Genomic DNA, 21934 nt, shown 5'->3' with positions numbered 1-21934 from the left:
GTAAAATCCAACCTATTTTATCTGAATCACCACTCAAACAAGTATTGTAACTATCCATCTCATTAAATGAAATGTCATTTGCCCGAGGCACTAAAACTTGGGGAATGTTCACGCTGCAATTTTTCATAACGTATATTTTGCAAACGTAAAGCCCATTATTTGGCTTTACAGTCAATAATTCTTTTCAGAATCAGTCTCTTGAATGACATTATTCTTTTCTTCCCTGCACAGGACACAGTCTCGGGGTCAACCACAGCTACAAAAGAGGTACAGCACTTTTATTCTAACCTTCCAGGACTAATGACAGTATATTGATGGATAAGATTCAGAGCAGCATAGTTAATAGCGATATGCCATGTTAATGACAATGTACTGTATTTGTTGATTTGTTGCATAAGAAATAATATTATAATATACATTGTGTTGTGGTCTTTGGGGCTGTGATTGTTTACTTAAACATAATTATCACATTCACTACAAGTACTCACTCTGAATAAAATTTTCAACCAGTGACCGTGGCAGCACGGTAGCATTGTGGATAGCACAATCGCTTCACAGCTCCAGGGTCCCAGGTTCAATTCCGGCTTGGGTCACTGTCTGTGCGGAGTCTGCACATCCTCCCCGTGTGTGCGTGGGTTTACTCCGGGTGCTCCGGTTTCCTCCCACAGTCCAAAGATGTGCAGGTTAGGTGGATTGGCTATGATAAATTGCCCTTAGTGTCCAAAATTGCCCTTAGTGTTGGGTGGGGTTACTGGGTTATGGGGATAGGGTGGAGGTGTTGACCTTGGGTAGGGTGCTCTTTCCAAGAGCCGGTGCAGACTCGATGGGCTGAATGGCCTCCTTCTGCACTGTAAATTCTATGATTGGGTGGAAAATCTAACACTGCACTCAATCCTTCATTTTACTCCCAGCCTGCCATTCAGGTAAATTACATTCAAGTGATAATCCGATTGAGCTCGCTGAGAGCAGAGTTTTTCAGTAGTTTTTTGCCGTTTCTACAAGGCATAATCCTTAAATATGCTTTCTCAAAGTCCCGAGAGTAACAACTATCTGTTTTTACAAATTGTTTCTTCGCATCTTTTGCTGAAGCTAATCTAAGTAATGAATTTCCAGCATTAGCCATGATGGTGATGTTATATTGTCAAGTGAATCATTGCAGTTTACTCTCTTTTTGTTTCTAAGTGCGGTAAATATCTTGCAAGACCATGGTAATGTCACTCCTTTTATTGGATGTGTATTCTAATTATCACTTACAGAAACCAAATCTGAAAAATAATACTCTTCTTTTCGCCTGAGCTGGAGGATTTGAACGAAATGAGAACATGGCAGAGATAAAGCACATAGACCATGGAAATTATGAATGTGTGATGAACATCGCCAATTATCACAATATTTGTGCTAATAAGGATTTTAAATGTTTGAACATTATAATTAGCTGGCCACTGCGAGTGCCATCATCATAAACCAGCTCAATGAAAAAGACCAAGCAATTGGTCAGCCAACAACAGGATTACAACACAGGAATAAGGAACCGTATTCTCATCTCACACTAGTGATATTGACGATTACTGCAATATAATTTTGATATAGATACCAAGATCAGTTTTTTCATAACACACAATAGGCTTGTTAGCAAAATTGAAGCCCAAGTGATTGAAGTAGAACTGGTTGCCTGGATATATAGTTGGCTAATTAAGGGAGCGAAAGCAGAGAGTAGTTGTTCTTTTTCACATTGGATAAGTTTTACAGTGTGTTCTGCAGGGACCGTTGCTCTTTTTATGATTAATATATATCAGTGATCTGGACTTGGGAATACATGGCATATTTTCCAAATTTATATGTAACCTGAAACTTGGAAGTGCAGTAAGTATCGCAGAATATAGGAACAGACTTCAGTGCATGAGGAGAATATGTTGTGGCCACTTCTGTGCAACACCCTTCAGGTAGCGGGCCAATAGCTTGGAAAAGATGCAGAGGAGATTTACTAGTACTGGGCATTGAGGGACTTCAGATATTTGGAGATATTAGAAAAGCTGGGGTTGTTCTCCTTTAATAGGGAAGATTTGGACGGGTTTTCATAGCTCTGTTCAAAGTCATGAGAGGAAAGACCGTACTGCAGCATGTTGTTATGATGTGGAATCCACTGTGTGAAACTGATTCAATGGGCGGGACTCTCCATTGACGGGATCCTCTGCTTCATTGGCAGCGCACTCACGCCTGCAGATTTTCCGACAGCGTGCGAGTGGCCACAATAAGGAACCCCATTGGCTGGCTGCCGGCGGGAGCGCGCCACGCCAGAAAATGGGTCTGGCAGGAGCGAGAATCCCGCTCAATAATTTTCAAAAGTTGAAGTGAATAAATGTGCTGAAGGAAGCCATTTGGCTCACAATGTCTGTGCACCAGTTCTCCGAACGAGCAATTTCCTGAATACCATTCTCCTGTATTCTCCCCACAAACATTTTTCATTTCATTTCATTTTCATTTCATTTCATTTAATTTTCAACCTGCAAATTCTTCCTTTTCTGATAACAGTCTAATTCCCATTTGAATGCTTTGATTGAACCTGCGTCAACCACACTCTCGGGCAGTGATTTCCAGACCTCAACACCCCGTTGTGTGAAAAGGTTTTTGGCTTTGAATGTGGTTAGACAAGTTGCAAATGCTTGAAGGGAAGAACATTTGCAGGGTTAGCGGGGAAGAAGAGTGGAGTGAGACCAATTAGATAACACTTTCCAAGAGCTGGCAAAGGCAAGATGGGCCAAATAATAGCTGCCTGTGTCAAATCAGTTTATCGTCAAAGGCATGGATTGTCAATGCCCTTGTCATATCTTTGTTCAGAATTCCAACCAGCACATTAGATAGGTTCACTACCATAACCGTGCAAAAAATATTCATAATTAATAAGGTGCACATTATTCTTAAAGTTGCTTCAAGTACCTGAATGTATTGTTCCCTCACTAAAAGCAAGCAAGAAAGGATTCTTTCTAGTTTCCTTTACAAAGTTGCTTCTGTCCAGTCAGCAGATCAATGGTAGGTTGTAGTTGAAAGAAACAGATAAGTGTTTATGACTGGCGAACTTATCCACATTTGTTTTTCACATTAATCTGTGAATGACAACGGTGAATGACAATCCCCCCCTCTCGTTACAATTTCTCCCCTTTACTTCTCCCCTCCCCCCTACATCTGTCACAGCTTACCCTCTTTAGTTTCTCTGCTGTTTGGCCTTTCACATCTTTTATTCTCTCTGGGGACTGACATTAGCACTCTTTTCCCTTGGTTTCTGTGGCTCTCAGCACACTTTTCCCTTGGCTTCTGTGGCTATGGCGCATCTTTCATCCCCTCACCCTACAGAATAAATATCTCCCATTTTCTATGCCTTTTAGCTTTGACAAAAGGTCACCTAGACTCGAAACATTAGCTCTTTTCTCCCTCTACAGATGCTGTCAGACCTAATGAGATTTTTCAGCCTTTTCTCTTTTGGGTCCTGGAACTCCCTCCGTAACATCAGTGTGGGTGTAACCACACCACAGGGACTGCAGCAGATCAAGAGAGCAACTCACCACCTTCTGAAGGGCAACTAAAGATGGGCAATGCTCACCTAGCCAGCGATGCCACATCACGTAAATGAATAAAATAAAATAATTACAATTTCAAAACAGACACATCATTGTTGATAAATGATCTAAACTTAAGGGAAGTGCATTGTGGCTGACTCAAGCAGTACAAGTCATTATACGCAACCCCTTGATGTGGAAAACGACTGAATAAAGACACAACATGGAGAGAGTGTACCTTGGACACTGAATTTGAGGCTTTGACAGAGGAGGTACTGCTGTATTGAATCGAGGCCTTCGTGCCAAAAACTCAGGAGACAGTAGATTCTGTGGTAGTCTATGACAGTAGTCAATACTAAGGACCTGGGTGCAGAGCTGCAATCATTTCAATTACCTCATCTGAATGTTTAGGTTTAGAGAATTAATCTTCAAATGCCAGATCCTACCAACTGCACCACTAAACGTCAGGCACTATTTAAAGCACTACACTCCCTATTCCCATTCACCAACGATCTCTGTCAATCAGGACTCCCCCTCACATTCATTGCTTCACCTAATCCCACAAACTTGGCACTGCTGAAATCCTCACACCCACATCACACAGCTTCTACACACTGCCAGATAATCAACCATGACAGTCACATCACTGAGACAGATTGCATGACACTCAGTGACTTATTTCCTTTCTCTTGCAGGGTAGGATGACACATAACGGGAGGCAGCCGTGTCCTCGCCCCCATGGAGGAGATGGTACTTGCCATTCATTGCAGCAACAATGTCAGGCTGTGATCAGTAGTCGAACTGAAGCTGTCAAAGATGATTGCATTCTCATACATAATCCTCCCCCGTGTATCCCACTTTCCTCTTCATCCCATTGCAAGTTGTAGATGGTGTAAGCCGGGAGGTCCTGTGGTGTATTTGGTAATCTCCGCAACCTTTGAGTCAGATGCACCAAGTTCAAGTCACGCTCCAGGACCTGAAGGCCACAGAAGATGCATTCATAATGACCCAAACTGGTTGATTATCAACTTGTAAATATTTCCAATATGCTTATGGCAGATGGTAGTAGTGGATAGATCTCCTAGTCAGCCAGTCACAAACCACTACAGTGCCATGTAGCCATGGAGCAAAACATGGAAATCCATGATGACCATCAGCCTCGTAGGGTGTGATACCTGAAGACATAGAGAGAGTGATGGTGTAAGCATCCTCCTCCAGCAGCCCACAATCTTACCCTTGCACCTTTCTCCCCTCAGGTTACCAGGGACTGCAATCTGGCCAGATAGCAGGGAAGAGAAACAAGATACTGATGCAGAAGCACGGTCACTTGATTTAATATTTGCAGCCACCATTTCAGATATTTATATAGCTCATAATTTAGAGGACAGGCTCAAGCTAGGATCTGTGTGGTAAGAAAATAGGCACAGCTGGAGGATTGGCTATGCTGTTATGGGCCAGGGTTTAGAAAACCCCAAAGTATATCATGTAGTTCACCTGGCCTATAACCAAGGGCCTACTTTTCAGGTGTTATTTTAACAGAGGCCTTAAGCACTTTTGAACAAAACAAAGTTTATTCCACGCATTAAGTTAACATTTTATAAACCCACACAGTAAGCACTACAAACATAAATACCCCACACAGCTACAGTTCTCTCTCTATATATAACCCTTAATAACTTCCCTTTCTGATGTTTCAACTTGATAACAACATCCAATAAAACCAGGAAAACCCTTTTAACAAAACAGTAGGTTTGAATTCTTTACAGAAAACAGTTCTCACTTTTAAATTATCAAGTGATTTGGACACCTTTTAACATTAAGAGAGAGAGAGAGAGGAAAAACCTACTTTTTCTGAATCAGGCTTCAAAGAGTGTAAACTGAAAGTAAAACTCAGAGCCACAGCCAGCTCCCAGCTCAAAACGAAAGTAACCCCTGAGCCACCACCCAGCTCCACCCACACAATGACATCACTGAAGCCATGTGATAATACAAACATTTTTAAAAGGGATACTCGCATGACAATGCAGCTGTCCACAGAGGAGGTAGCGCACAAGTTCTCCACCAGAGAGCTTAGATGAGCAGGTTGCTTGGGTGGGCTACAAAATAAGCCTGTTGGGTATGGACAACAAAATGCTTGACACATTGCGAGTAGGTTTCCTGGCTAGTCTATCAATGTCAAGGCATTAACTTTGCACAGAGATTTGTGCTGAGCTTAAAGCCCATGGTCAACTCCATGAGGACATTTACAAATCCAAACATAATGTAGCATTTGATGGTTGATGTCTCAACCTCCATTTACAGCACAGGTAGAAGCCACCAAATATCTTGGTACTGTAGTAGAAGCTCAGACTTCCGTAATGCAGCTTAGACTGTTGCCATCATGACTGTCAATTGGTGTTTGAAGTGGATTGCTGGCATCACAGTGGTTCAACAATCCCGTCCATCACATTACATGGATTACTGTGGCATCGTTCGAGGGGGGAATGGCAGTGACTCCAGAAAGCATGAACTTTGTATCATCGCTGACGGTGACAGGATTCACCCTCCTACCAGTGACCTTGCTTTTGTCTGTCAGTCAATCAGCCCAGGTTACTGCCAGCCATGCTGAAATGCTGCAGTCCAAAGCAGTGGCATCTAGGCCCTGAACATCGCGAGGATGTTGTGCAAGGTCATCCAAAGTCTTCCGCCAGCCATGCTGTAACTACACTGGTTGCAGTGATCAGGAGCACCAGGGCAGGAAAAGAAACATATACAAGCATAAGGAAGTGCCTGAGGGTGATGAGTTTATGTTTGATTAGTGTTGACTTATGTTTGCTTAATGGGTGCTATGGTAGTCAGTGTCTGGGAAGGAAGGGCTGTTGGTGAATGGGGTATTGGGACTAAGATAGTCAAATGAATTTTTTGCAGGCATCCTAGCCAGAATGGGGCATTTTTGCTTTCCTCCTCCCTTCCTCTTTCTGCTCCTGTTCCTCAGTTTTTCATCATTTAGCAAGTGGTAAGGGCTATGAACTCATGACGACGAGGTTGTGAATTAGACCATGACGAGGTGGTCCATTAGACCATGACACCCACTCACCTGTAGGATGATCCAGGCTGTAGAAGTGTTGAATCAGTGGGCAAATCATCTGCCCTTTCACATATTGTGTGGCATCATGGCTTTGGTTGTATGTATGCTGCCCACATGATGCCAGTTGCACGCCAGAGCTCTGAGCCTTGTCACCCAGCCATCCTCTTCAGTGAAAGACTTACATTATTACAGCACTCTTCATGACGCTGGATATCTCAAATGTTTTACAGTCAATAAAATACTTTTCCAAAAGTACAGTCACTGTTGTAATTCAGAAACTGTGGTAGCCAATTAGCACACAGCAAACACCCAAAAACAACAATGGAATAATGATCAGTTAACCGGGTTTTGTAATGTTGATCGAGGAATAAATATGAGCCAGAATGGCAGTATTCCCTGCTCTTCGTCAAAATCGTATCATGGGATCTTTTACATCCATCAGCAAGCAGGTAGCTTTACACTTGCTCTACATGTTGGATTCTGGCAAGAGGGAATGACATTTCTTCAGCTCACTTTGAATAGGGAGCCCCAGTGATCTGCCTAATGCAACAATGAATGATAAACCATGAGATGATGCAAATTTCTCCTGCTTTAGCCAGGGAGGATGCTGATGTATAAAGGAACATATCCACGCTTACCTCCACATCATCCTGGTTATCATCCTGCTCTGAAGCTACAGCTGCAACTGGTGACAGATTGGTGTCTGTACTGAAACGCAGATATCTCGCACACTGTTCCTCGCTGAGGTTCAGGTAGGACAACTGCATCCTGAAAACATGCAGATATAGCTGCCTGCTGAAAGCTCATCACCTCCCTCCTCTAGCAGTGTGCCTCGCTCTATGTGCCCTCTATGTTCTACAAGGCTAATGCCTAATTTTGCACCCAATTTGTGGGAGGCATGATGGCACAGTGGTTAGCACTGCTGCCTCATAGGACCAGGGACCTGGATTCGATTCCACCCTTGGGTGACTGTGAAGTTTGCACATTCTCCCGTGTCTGTGTGGGTTTCCTCCGGGTGCTCCGGTTTCTTCCCACAGTCCAAAGATGTGCAGGTTAGAGGTATTGGCCATGGTAAATTGCTCCTAAGTGTCCAAAGATTGGGGTGGGGATTGTGGCCTCGGTACAGTGGTCTTTTGGAGGGTCGATGCAGACTCAATGCAGACAAATGGCCTCCTGCATTGTAGGAATTCTATTATTCTATGATTCGAAGTCTGGGGAGCATGTGTTTTATGCGGAAATCGTCAAGTCAGCACAAAGATATTCGACACCTACCACTCTAGCAACTTCAACGTACTCTAGAACAGTCATTTTCAAAGTCGAGGTCGTGACCTGCAGGAGGGTTGTCGCCGGGTGTCGGGTAGGTCGTGGAGCCATCCATCGTGGCGTTCCCGATTGCGGTAATTAACACGCAACGGCAGCAGGAACGGCATTTAAAAATGCTGGCTGCGACCGGCTTTCAGAATGTGGGCGCGCTGCGCATTCATGCCCGCTCATCAGTGCACATCAGTGTCGGGAGGCCAGCGAGAAGCACCACCTCCTACCAATGTTAGCGGCATGACTCAGGAGAAGAATTTATTAAATTTATTTTCTTACTGCCTGAAGCGAGGCAGAGAGCGGGTCACGCTACTCGAACACTGACATCACGTGCTCTGGGTGCGATTGCGATTCCTCCATTTTGTCCGCAGCAAACAAGCAACAGGACTGAAAAATTCAAAATGGATTGTTTTGCAATAAGAAAGAGAGTGCCAGAGACACAAACAGGACAGGATCACGCAACTAAACCTGCTGGAGTGAGTGGCTCCGGAGAATCCACAGCAGAACAAAGCAGCGGTGGCGTGAGCTGCACAGGAGATTCCACAACAGGACAAAGCTGTTCTGGTGTGAGCTCAAGGACATCTGATGAACAACCCATTCAGAAATGTAACATTGAACGACAAAACAAGTGAGATCATGAGGACCAAGCATGCTCGCCTGTCGCATTGATGGTAAGCGAAAATGGCAGGTCACGAAGTTTGGGAGGCATGGGCTGTGAAAGTCGTTCGGCATGGGTCGCGAAGGTCGGCCGGTGTGGGTCGCGATGGTCAGCTGGCGACCCACACCTGGTTGCCGAAGGTTGGCCTGTTGGTCAAAATGGGTCCCCGGAAAAAAAGTTTGAAAAACACTGTTCCAGTAAGCGGACACCAGTAGAGTCATAGAGTTTTTAAGCATAGAAAGAGGACCTTTGGTCCTTTGTGTCCGCACAGGCCATCAATCACCTATTTACTCGAATTCCATTTTCCAGCCCTTGGTCCGTAGCCTTGTCTGCTTTGGCATTTCAAGTGCTTATCTAAGTATTTCTTAAATGTTCTGAGGGTTTCCGCCTCTATCACCCTTTCAAAGAACAAAGAACAAAGAAAATTACAGCACAGGAACAGACCCTTCGGCCCTCCCAGCCTGCGCCAATCCAGATCCTTTATCTAAACCTGTCTCCTATTTTCCAAGGTCTACTTCCCTCTGTTACCGCCCGTTCATATACCTGTCTAGATGCCTCTTAAATGATGCTATCGTGCCCGCCTCTACCACCTCCGCTGGTAAAGCGTTCCAGGCACCCACCACCCTCTGCGTAAAAAACTTTCCACGGACATCTCCCTTAAACTTTCCCCCTCTCACCTTGAAATCGTGACCCCCTTGTAACTGACACCCCCACTCTTGGAAAAAGCTTGTTGCTATCCACCCTGTCCATACCTTTCATAATTTTGTATATCTAAATCAGGTCCCCCCTCAACCTCCGTCTTTCCAACGAAAACAATCCTAATCTACTCAACCTTTCTTCATAGCTAGCACCCTCCATACCAGGCAACATCCTGGTGAACCTTCTCTGCACCCTCTCCAAAGCATCCACATCCTTCTGGTAATCTGGCGACCAGAACTGCACGCAGTATTCCAAATGTGGCCTAACCAAAGTCCTATACAACTGTAACAGGACCTGCCTACTCTTGTACTCAATACCCCGTCCAATGAAGGCAAGCATGCTGTATGCCTCCTTGACCACTCTATCAACCTGCGTTGCCACCTTCAGGGTAACCTTTCAGGCAATGAGTTCCAGATTCCAAACACCCTCAGGGTAAAAATATTTTATTCACATCCCTGCTAAACCTCCTGCCCCTCACCTTAAATCTATGCCTCATGGTTACTGACCCCTCATCTAAGGGGAAAAGTTTCTTCCTATTCACCCTAACATCAATGTGTGTGTACCTACACCTCAAGGACTGCAACGGTTCAAGAAGGCAGTTCACCACTACCTTCTGAACGGCAACTAAGGATGGGCAATAAATGCTGGCCTAGCCAGCGATGTTTATATCCCGTAAATGAATTCACCCAATCTATGCCCCTCAATTCTATATACCTGAATCAGGTCCCCCCTCAGCCTTCTCTCCAACGAAAACTATTCCAGCCTATCCAGTCTCTCTTGTTAGCCGATACGCTCCAGTCCAGGCACCATCCTGGTGAATCTCCTCTGCACCCTCTCTAGTGCAATCACTTCCTTCCTATAGTGTGGTTACCAGAACTGCACACAGTACTCCACCTCTGGCCGAACCAGCGTTTTATCCAGCTCCATCATAACTTCTATGCACTTATATTTTATGCCTCTGTTAATAAGGGCAACCATTCCATATGATTCCTTAACCACTGGTCACGCTGACTTCAGGGATCTAAGGCAGGAACACCAAGGTCCCTCTAATCCTCTGTACTTCCTGTGGTTCTCTAATTCATTGTATATTCCCTTGACTTGTTTTTCTTCCAAAATGCATTCTCTCACACTTTACATGGTTAAATTCCAATAGGCTGTGTTCTGTCCATTTAATCAACCCGACTATATCGTCCTGAAATCTAAGGCTATCCTCCTCACTATTTACCACACCACCAATTGTTGTGTCAACAGTTGTAGCAACAGTCATTAAAAATCAACCAGCGCCTACTGTAAGCAGTTGATTATCTCTTTAAATAGCGCTGGTGGGAGGTCCTCCCTCCTGTCGAGCAAGTGCCAGTCATGTATAATTAGGAAAGAGCATGAGAGTGTTGAATACAGTGCTGGCATCCAAATCTGCAGTAAACACTGATCATGCTATAATTCGTCTTTCAGCATATTTCTGGCATATTGTGTACACATGTGCTAACATGCTCCCATCTATCACATCAGCCGTGACTCCCCATATATGTAAAATGCGCAACGCAAATGCCATTTTGAACCACTTAAGTGCCCATCGAATGGGAATACAAATCTGATTTTTGCACCATGCAGTTCCCATGTAGATCTTTCCTGTCTCTCAGTGTGGTGAACATTCCTGTTCTGTACTCAGTAACTCATGGACACTCCAATTTCCATGTTCGGTGATAACTTTTTATTCAGAAAGCCAAAATATTTTCCTTCACACACAACTCTAACTGAGAAAATTAGGTGCCTATAAACAAAAACAATATTATTCAATTTTATACAGTTATCCAAAAAATTGAACATCTTGTACCTGATACTGATGTTTTATTTAGTACGGTCAGTTCAGTCTATTTTGTACAGGCTCTTGATAACGAACAAAACCTAACTGCAGTTAAAACCTCAGTTGCAAATGCGAGGACGTTTCCTATTGTGAAACAGTTTCATTTCTAAAGACTGACATGATGCAAATTACATATGTTTGATGACAAATGGACAGAGGGGGGCACAAAGAAGCAACTTCCATTAGACAACTTCCCAACATCAAAGAACCATAATTCAACTGAAAGAGACTTCTGAATAAAAGCACACTAAGTGTACAGAAAGCACATAAATACCACGACAGAAGCAATTTTGATTAATTATTTTGGAATGCTCTCCTTCATTGGCAGAGGTATAGATTATAAAAGTAAGGATATAATATTGGAGTTGTATAAAACACTGGTGAGGCCACAATTGGATTATTGTGTGCGATTCTGGTCACCAGAAATCGGATAGGTTGGGATTATTTCCCTTGGAACAAAGAAGGCTGAGGGGTGACTTAATTGAGGTGGACAAAATGATAAGACTGGACAGGATAAAATTGTTTCCCTTGGAGAATTCTAGAACCAGGGCACATGGATTCAAGATACGTGGCAGAAGGTACAGAGGGGACATGAGGAATGACGTTTTACGCAGAGTGGGTGTCTGGAATTCACTGCCTGAGTTGGTGGTGGAGACAGAGACTCTGAACTCTTTTAAAAAGAACCTGGATCTGCACCTTAAATTCTGTAAGCTACAGAGCTATGGACCAGACACGGGAAGGTAGGATTAGAAAGGATGCCTGGGTGTCCTCGGGCTGGCATGAACAAGATGGGCCTCCTTCTATGCTGTAACATTTCTCTTATTCTACGATATACTGGATTTCAGGATTTGGGTTTTTGCATCACATTAATTCAGTTTATTTTTCTGTGAAAACAGAAAACAGGTAGTCTGTTATATGACGATGAAAGCATTGTTTCAATGGAATTTCACTGGTGTAACATAAAGGCCTTGCACACATAGGGTTTAAGGGTTCAACTAGCTATAGTGGTGCCCAAACAGTGATGTAAAAGAGTACATGAACTGCACCAGGGTCAGTCTGGTGTTGGACAGAGCCATGTGTACCTTCAAGCATGGAGACAGCTCCTAGCTTGTACCCTTTACAGTAGTTTTAAGAGTCAACAAAACCTTACAGTTAACCTATTGATGGCCTCAACGACTTATTTAGACATACAGAACTGTGACCAAGGTCCGACAACATGGTGGCAACTTGTGAAATCCCAAATCTCACAGATAATGCAGAGAAAAACGAAATTCCGGAAGACTGAGGAAAAAAAGTAACAAAGTATTCTGACCTGATAAGAAGCTCCGGGAGCAAAGGGGTGGAGGAAAGTCCAACTTCAAATCCCAAAATACAGAGTCAGCAGTCCAAGCAGGGGTGAGCCAAATATTTTAAAACTCCAGGCTTCAGTGTTACGGCACCCGGATCAAGCCCCAATTTATATTAGGAAACGGGACGAGGCCACAACAATTTTTTAATTTGTAAACTGTGAGGAAAGGATACTTAGCTCCTGGAGTGATTCCACTGATGACCTAGGGATCTTTTATATTAAAACAAATGTTATTATTAACACATAATTAACCCCATATCATCCAAGAAAAAAAGAAACAGCTTTTCAATTAACAGTTTAAAGGCCTCTGAGCTTACTTTCCCATCTACTTCTAAAATTTCAATTCAGCAAAATCCAGACACTCCAGTCAATGCCCCTTAATAATACAGTCAACACTCAGTGGCTTAGAGAGTTACGCACAAAGTCCTTGGGAGAGAATCTTTCCGAAGTCAGTATCATTTTCATTTTCATTTCATTTTTCAGATAAACACCTCCTCTCCTCAGAAACCTAGAGCAGAGCTCTAAAATGAAACTAAAAACAACCAACGCAGGAAAATGCTGAAAATAAAGCTGAAAAACAGCCCCAACGCCTGCATTAGACCCTGCCTAGATGGTAACCCTTTAAACACAGATTTAACAGACATGAGGGATGCGATCTTATCAAAAACGAACAGAACCAGTGGAAAGGCTCTACACAGATCGGGGCGCCATTTTATCCAGCAACATCGATCTTTCTTCGCCCCCCCCCCCCCAACTTAGGGGGGCCTCTGGGAATCCCTCCTTACATCCCTTTACTTGACAAGACCTCTCCCCACCCTCTGACCAGATCTCTGGCATTGCCAGTCTGGCACCCTGGCAATGCCAAGTTACCCAGGTGTTGGGGACTGCCAAGGTGCCACCCTGCCCTGTCCCCGGCCAACCGGGGGTCTCCAGTGGTCTGGGAGACCCCCCTTAGGTGCTGATACACCTCGTCCACATTTGAATGGACCAGTACTAAACTGCCCGGCAAGGTCTCCCAAGCCCGGTCGGTGAGCCCTGGGCGCCGGGTGAATCCCCACTTATTTAAATATTCAGTTCTGGGTCTTGCCCAACGAGGGCAAGATCCAAATCACTCTGGGCAGAGCGAGTTGGATGGCTGGCAATTGGCCTGGCATCCGGCATGGATCCTGATTTTGGGCTCATGCGCGATTCACTCATTGAGCTGAATCTGCGTCGGGCACAACAGAACAAGAACTTCCCCACAGCACTGCTGATCTACAGCTCCACCATTTTACAATGCAACCTGTCCCAATCTGAACTCCTGATGGGCAGGAAACTCCACACACAACTTCCAATCCTGCCAAAAAAGAGTTCATTATACCAGGGTTGGAACCCAAGGACATCCAGGCAAGCGAGCCGTCTGACCGGCAGAATTAAGCTTACACCCACAATGAAAGGTGCAGACCAGAAACTTGCCACAATTACTGAAAAGTGACAAGGTCCAGATTAAAGACCTCAATAGAGAAGGTACCATCATTGGAATGAACGAGGAGCAACGTCACTTCTGTGTGTTTGACGTCACAGTCTGGAGAAACACGAAGAGTCTCCTCCCCATCCTTAAACAGTCCATCTCCACTGTGCAATGGAGAGATATTGAGGAACATGCCCAGATGCCAGAACACCCTCCAAACCTACAGAAAGAACCAGCAATGACAGAGCCTACAACTGGGTTGAATGAGATATGGAAAGGTTATAAGGCCTCCGGAGTGACTGAAGCTTTGAGTCAAAGACTTAAAGGGAGGAAGATGTGTTAGCGATAATAAATCAATGACAACGTGAATGAATGATAGTAATAACAATGTAAGGCGTAAGGTTAAACCAAAATCACTTACATACGTTGGAGAAAGCCTGGATACAAATCACAATGACAACGCAATTAAGCTGCAGCTACATCCAATATTCCACCAGTTTTAGTACCTAAAGCTCACTTATAGAAATGGGCATTTTTGTAAATGCAGACTTAAAAAGTTCAGAAGTAAGCTCTGATTCTGTCAAATCTATTTTATTTGGAGAGTGGCGAGTGGTCTGTAAGCCTACTTCATTTATTGATGATCATCATCTCTACTATTTTCCTGTCAATTTAGCAGATACTCCTTCTGATGCCTTGATATTTCATGCAATTTCACCAAATCTTTCTTGCCACCTCTCCTGTGTAGAATCATAGATATACAGTTTGGAAGGCCATTCAGCCCATCATGTCTGCACGAGCCCTTGGAAAGAACACCCTACTTAATCCCATGCCTCCACCCTATCCCGTAACCCAGTAACCCCTCCTAACCTTTTGCACACTAAGGGGCAATTTATCTCGGCCAATCCACCTAACCTGCACATCTTTGGACAGTGGGAGGGGGTCTAGGACAACTCATCGCGGCCGATTCATCGCGGCCGACTCATCGCGGCCGACTCATCGCCAGCCCAACTCATCGCCAGCCAACTCATCGCCAGCCCACAGTAATTACCAACTAACTAGATCCACAAGTTACTCAATGACCAACACACCTATTTGTCAACAAATAAATCTGCTCCTCCACAGAACACAAATTACCTTCAGGACAGGAACTTCAATTTTAATTCTTCCAATTTTAAACCCTTTACTTCAATTTTAATTCTTCAAATTTTAAACCCTTTACAATGGAGCAAATTTTAACTCAGCGAGGCAAAGAGAAGTTTTCTCATAATGGATATTTGTTCATTTTTGATAAATTCAGTAAAACCGAAGGCGATTTGATGTTTTGGCGATGTGAAGAGCTCAGCAGATGCAAAGCAAGAATTCACACAAGATTTGGAAACGTAGTGAAATTCATAAATACTCACACCCATGACTCTTCACCAATACGAATAGAAGTGGCAAGGACGACTACAAAAATTAAAACCCGAGCCGAGGAGACAATGGAAAACCCAAGTGTATTGATTAATGAAGTTTTGGTGACTGTTTCCCAAGCGGAACAAGGATCACTACCGTGTGCGTCTGCTCTGAAGAAAACAATTTGGCGGAAACGGAATCAAATTAACGTCCCTCCGCCAGACCCAACTGACCTTCATCAGTTAGCAATCCCTGATGAATATGCGACCTACGAAACGGAGCCAAACCAGAAGGAAGTTTTTTTTACTAAAAGACAGTGGTCCCGGAGAAGACAGAATCTTGCTGTTTGGAAGGAGAAGTTGGTTGCAATAGTTGGCTTCATCAGAAGTTTGGTATGTAGATGGAACCTTTAAGATAGCTCCGAAGTTATTTTCTCAGTTTTATATTGTACTGGCTCAAAAATTCGGAGGTGTCATCCCAGTACTTTATGCTCTTTTACCTAACAAGCAAAAAGTTACATATTCAAGGGTTTTTGAAATGATAAAAGAAATTGAGCCCACCGTAAACCCGAAATCAATTGTATGTGATTTTGAACTCGCGGCATTTAGTGCAATCAAAGAAATTTCCAAACGTAGAATTAAAAGGGTGCTTCTTTCACCTTAGTCAAAATATGCAGAAGCACATTGCGGCTTCGGGTCTAACTTCTCGTTATAATAACGACAGCAAGTTTTCGTTACAAGTCAAGATGATACTGGCTCTTGCATTTGTCCCTGTCGAACATATAGATTCCTATATTGATGCCTTAGTTGACGAATTATCTACAGAGCATTTGCCAATCCTGAATTGGCTCGAAAACAATTATATAGGTCGGTTAAACAGACGCGGAAATAGCAGACGTGCCCCACTCTTCCCAATGGAAATGTGGAATTTGTATGTTCGAACTTTAAATCATGAAGACAGAACCAACAACCACGCAGAAGCAGCAAACAGAAGACTACAAATGGAATTAGGGATGGAGCATCCTACAATATGGAAATTCATTAATGCACTCAGAAAAGTTCAAAAAGGACGAGACTGTTATTTGGAATTGCTTATAGCTGGCAGAGCACCACCAGCAAAATTAAAAAGATACCTAGATACTGATAACCGCATTCTTAGGATAGTCCAAAGTTTTAATGAAAGGATTCCTATTGAATATTTACGCGGTATTTCTCATAACATAAAATAAGTCTCCATGAATTTCAATTTTAAATAAGTCTTTTAACCTCCATTAATTTTTATTGAGCACACCATGAATTTCAATTTTTAGTTGGGCTGGCGATGAGTTGGGCTGGCGATGAGTTGGCTGGCGATGAGTTGGGCTGGCGATGAGTCAGCGGCGATGAGTCGGCGGCGATGAGTCGGCGGCGATGAGTTGTCCCATTCCCGTGGGAGGAAACCGGAGCACCCGGAGGAAGCAGATAAGGGGAGAATGTGCAAACTCCACACAGACAGTCACCCGAGGCCGGAATTGAACACCGGTCCCTGGAGCTGTCAGGCAGCAATACTAATCACTGTGCCAGCCTGTCTGGCTCACATCAACTCAGGTGTCAAAAGATTTGAATAAAAAACCTCCCTCTATTCTGTTGTTATGATTGACGTCACATTTTATTCATTATATGTTGCAAGCCCAACATTCTCTCTGCACTGATCTTTGGTCCTGATGGGAATCCTTCCCATAGCTTCAAAATGTGTAACTCTGGGCTTGCCCCTGTTTTTCTTCTTTCTTAAACCAGTTATAAATATCTGTCTTCTCTTTGTGACAGTTTAAAATTACACTCAGTAATTGCTAATTTAAGCAACTAATCTTTGTATCAAGGATTCCATAGCATGTTCAGGTTCAAACCACAGTATTTATACTCTCCATAATCATTATCCTGTCAAATAACATTCTTAAACTCAACAGCCATCTTGTAAGTGCTGAGATCGTTATTATTGAAAGCTTGAGTGTGGGCTCACGTTTTAAAATGCAAGGATATTGCACAGATTGAACAATATACATTGGAGATCAGATGAAAACCTCAATTTTAACAACTCCAGATATAACATAAATTTGACAGTCAACAAGAGTTCAGGATAGGCGAAACAATCATTTATTAATGCTGAAGTAAGGAGGTTACTTTAAAGATGCTGGCCGTCTGTATCATTGGGATAAGCCTTTTGGATGTCTGCACACCAAATAATTCCAGGGCGAGATTATTCTTTATTTCTTAGATCCTGAATAACTGATCTATTGAAGTTAGTAAATGGGGCGCGATTCTCTGCTCCCTAGGCTGGGTGGGAGAATTGCGGGATGGCCGCTCTGGCACCCCCCCACCCCCCCAAAACGCGACACGCCGCTCGGAGAATTGCGGGCCGCTGTTTTCACGGCGACCCGCGATTCTCCGATCGAATGGGCCGAGTGGCCTGCCATTCCCGACCGGTTCACGCCGGCGGCAACCACACCTGGTCGCTGCCGGCGTGAACATGGCGGCAAAAGCTGGTTTGTGGCTTGTGGGGGGCGGAGAGGGGAGTGAGCACCACGACCATGCTCGGGAGGGGACTGGCCTGCGATCGGTGCCCACCGATCGTCGGGCCGACGTCTCAAAGGGATGCAGTCTTTCCCCTCCGCAAGAAGGCAACCGCGCCGGCCAACCAGCGCATGCGTGACTGACGTCATTAGGCGTGCCGGCCACGTCATTCTCGGCGCGCCGGGCCTTGACACCAGCGACAAGGCCCCGCGGCCGAGATTTACGGCACGACCCTCCTAGCCCCCTGGGGTGGGGGGGGGGGAGAATAGGGGGTGAGGAGCGGCCTCCGACGCCGTCGTGAACCTCTCCGGGTTTCACGACAGCGTCGGGCCTTGCGGAGAATTCCGCCCATGGTTTTCCACATACAATAACCACTGATGCATGAACATTTGTGCACTACTTTCTATTTTATGAGGAACAATGGATGTTCACCTCATAGGAATATTTTGTACTCTATTCATATCATATCTGGAGATTCCCATTCTCAATCTGTCACCTTGTCCAGTTTGTTTGGGTCAGATCTCCTGTAATCTCATTGCGCTTTCCCTTTTTCTGAAACTCACTTCTATCTTGGTCTGTTTTTCTATTTTCTCATTGAATCTATATTCTTTTCATTATTGGCCTCTGTGCTAAATGCATACTGTTGCATCAATGTAGGGCATGATTTTTAGCCTCACTGCGCCCGAAAGGCAGCTCACCACGGCACAGAATGGCGGATGAAAGCCGGGAGACCATGCTCCCGGGATCCACCTGGTTCGCAAAGCCTTGCAAGATCCCACGTGATCTCGCGAGACATTGTGATGTTGGGCAGGATCACTTTTTATCAAATCTGCATATTAAAGCGAGACAGCCAATATCACTTTAATGTGCAGATTCCTGAGAACCTGAGGTGTGGGATCTGTCTCCCTCGCTTCGGAGATCTTCGGCAAGAGTTGTTCAGGACTGATCTCCACAATTTGGACCAAATTCAAACGGCACTCGTGGGGGTCTCCCAGGGGATTGGAGGTACCCAGGTGCATGCCTATTAGGCAGGGTGGTACGCATGGCATTTATGGTGCCACCCAGGCACCCTGGCACTGTCAGCCTGGCACCCTGGCAGTGTCCCTGTAAGCTGGCAGTTCCACCTGGGAACTATCCATATGGCATTGCCAATGTGCCCAGGTGGCATTGCCAGCTGGGAGGGACAGTGCCAGGGTGGCAGGTCAGCATTGCCATGGTGCCAAGCTGGTATATTTGTGTGATGGCGATGATGCCCTGCATGGACGTTTGGGGGGCGGAGTAGCAAGGAGCGCCGGCTACCCTCCCATAGTGCGTGGGGCTTGGGAGGGGTCAGAGACCGTCACGGGGGCTCCAGCGAGAAGACCTCCTCAGTCTACAAAAGAAGGCGATGTTCTGCCTTGGCCACACGTTCCCTGCTGAGGCACCCGATCTAACGTGAATGCCATTTTATAGCGTTGTGTTTCTCGGCACTGCGAGCGCTGGGAAACACGTGGCTAAATGCACTCACCATAGACTTCATTCCCATTGAGTTAAATCCAACCCGTAGTAAATGTTTTATGCTTTAGAATTTTCTTAATTTATATTTGAATTATAGGTTTATGTGAGCAAATGGCAGCTAGACTGTGCACAGCAAGATCCCACAAAACACACTTGAGATTATGATGTTTGATGGTAGAGAAATGTTGGACAGGGAAGTCCCCACCAATCTCCTTTGGATTTGTCCCATTTATATCTTTAATGGCTACTTGACTGGCTGGCTCATTGCTTGGTTGCAACACTCCATCAATGTTATATATTGAAGTCCCAGTGTGGAGCTCCATCCATCCACAACCTCCCACCTCAGGAAAGGCTGCTGGCAGCTAAGCCAACCTTGCTTGTTAGTTTGTTACTTACAACATAGAAGGAGGCCATTCGGCTTGTCGTGTCTACACCAGCTACCAAAATTGCAACATAGCTAGTCCCATTCCCCAGCCCTATTTCCATAGCCCTTTACATCCATTACTTTCCCTCTTATGGAATGCACCTCCACCTGTCTCCCTCGCAGCGCATTCCAAACCCCAACAACTCTCTGAGTAAAGAAGTTTCTCCTCATCTTACTCCTGTCTCACTTGCTCGCCATCGTAAAATTGTGACCCCAAGTCACTGATATACCAACTAGTGGAAACAGAATATCCTTCTTTACTCTGTCAAAATTGTTCAGAATTTTGAACACCTCGATCTTTTCTGCTCCATGGAGAACAAGCCCAATTTTTCCAATCTTTCCTTGTACCTAAAATTCCTCATTCCTTGTATCATTCTAGTAAATCTCCTCAGCACCCTCTCCAGGGCCTTAATATCCTTCTTTAAATAAGGTAACCAGAACTGAACACAATACTCCAAATGTGGTTTGACCAATGATTGGTAGAGGTGTGGCATCACTTTCTTGCTTTTATACTTTATGCCTCTATTTATGAACCCAAGGGTGCTCTAAGCCTTTTTAACAACTGTTTCAGCTTGCCTGGACACCTTCAGAGAATTATGAACCTGAACCCCAAGGTCTCTCTGCTCCTGTACTCTCAAGGTTTTACCATTGAGACTAAATTGTCTCCCCATGTTTCTTCTACCAAAATGCATTACCTCACATTCTGTTGCACTGAAGTTCATTTGCCAGGTGTCTGCTCATTTGGCCAACTTGTCAATGTCCCTCTGAAGTCGCTCAGCGTCACTCTCACAATTCATTATTCTCACTCGCTTAGCATCATCTGCAAATTTAGTGATTTTATCCTCAACAGTCACGTCTAAATCTTTTATATAAATCAGAGAAAGCAAGGGTCCTAAACACGGAGCCCTGGGGAACACCGCTTTCAACCCGTCTCCAGTCTGAGAAATTCCAATCTATACCTATCCACTGTTTTCTATTTCTTAACCAACTTCTAATCCATGCTGCCATGGACCCATCAATCCCAAACATTTTTAATTTGCTAACAAACCTGCCATGTGACACTGTATCACATGCTTTCTGAATAAAGAATGGTTTTGTCAAAAAAGATTACTTATTTTTTAATTCAAAACCCATTTGCATCAGCCTAAATGATGATATCAAACAGATTGGCTGCTTCATAATTTCCTCATTCTAACTAAAATCCTGTTCACGAGGACAGCCGTTTACCTGCGTATAGGACACTTTAAAATAGGATTGTACTGACAACTGGAATCCAAAATACTGATGCTTCAAAACAAAATGACTGAATTCAACCAATAATTGGCAAGAATCCACCAAGCATTTTGAAAACAAAATGATTTGTGGTCCATTTGTCCAATCAATCTCCTTGCTTTAAACTGGAAGCAGGTATATTGCAGTAAATTGGCATGGATAATTTAATTATAACTTGTGAAATCATTATTTGGATCAGGCAAGAGACTTATGCTTGCTCTCTCTCGCATATCACAATCAACTGTTCTTTATCGCTTTCTCTCCTTCACTTACAAATTAAAAAGAAGCAGGCTGGTCTATTCATGGCTTCAGCCTGCCAAGTATGGGGAGGTAACTATCTGCTTGAAAATAGTTTTCTTGGTGTTTTGGAGCGGGTAATGTGTGGAGGTCACAACAAAAGAGTTTCACAGAGATAAAATGATCTAGTAAAAATCTAATAAGGAATCCGCTCACTAATTTTGACCAGTCAGACTCCTCACCACTTTTTATGCCGTAAATCAAAAAGCCAGGTTTGTGTAGCTGCCAATAACACTGAATCTTTGAGGCAACGTACTGCAAATAGATGAAAGTACTCCATTGTCCATTGCATCAGAAGCTGCTTGAAGCTCCAGCTCTCAATGTGTGCATTTGGCTGTAAATAGGAAGGACACGTCGTAGATGGGTTTATTTGAAGTTGCCTTTGAAGTTTGTTTTTCATGGGAGAGCATAATGAGTGATCTTTTTGGTGTGGGTTGTTGTCGTTGCTCATCTGTAGTTGGAACATTTGTCTCTGGCCTGCTTTCTTCTCTTGGAGTGTTTGAGTGTTGGGAGGCAGCGTAATGAGCACCCATGGGTCCCAAGCTGTTT

General features: G+C 44.1%; 1 protein-coding gene across 1 annotated transcript in view; it reads left to right on the top strand.

Moving 5' to 3' along the window:
- Positions 1-21934, top strand: part of clstn2a (calsyntenin 2a) — a 757260-nt gene that overhangs the window by 209924 nt on the left and 525402 nt on the right. The window contains exon 2 of the mRNA XM_038815467.1: positions 232-267. Within this exon, the coding sequence (XP_038671395.1) occupies positions 232-267 (36 nt within the window). The remainder of the gene's footprint in view (positions 1-231; positions 268-21934) is intronic.

The sequence above is a fragment of the Scyliorhinus canicula genome, chromosome 13 (assembly GCF_902713615.1).
Source record: "Scyliorhinus canicula chromosome 13, sScyCan1.1, whole genome shotgun sequence".
NCBI classification, from domain to species: domain Eukaryota; kingdom Metazoa; phylum Chordata; class Chondrichthyes; order Carcharhiniformes; family Scyliorhinidae; genus Scyliorhinus; species Scyliorhinus canicula.
This window is presented reverse-complemented; position numbering and strand designations above follow the sequence as displayed.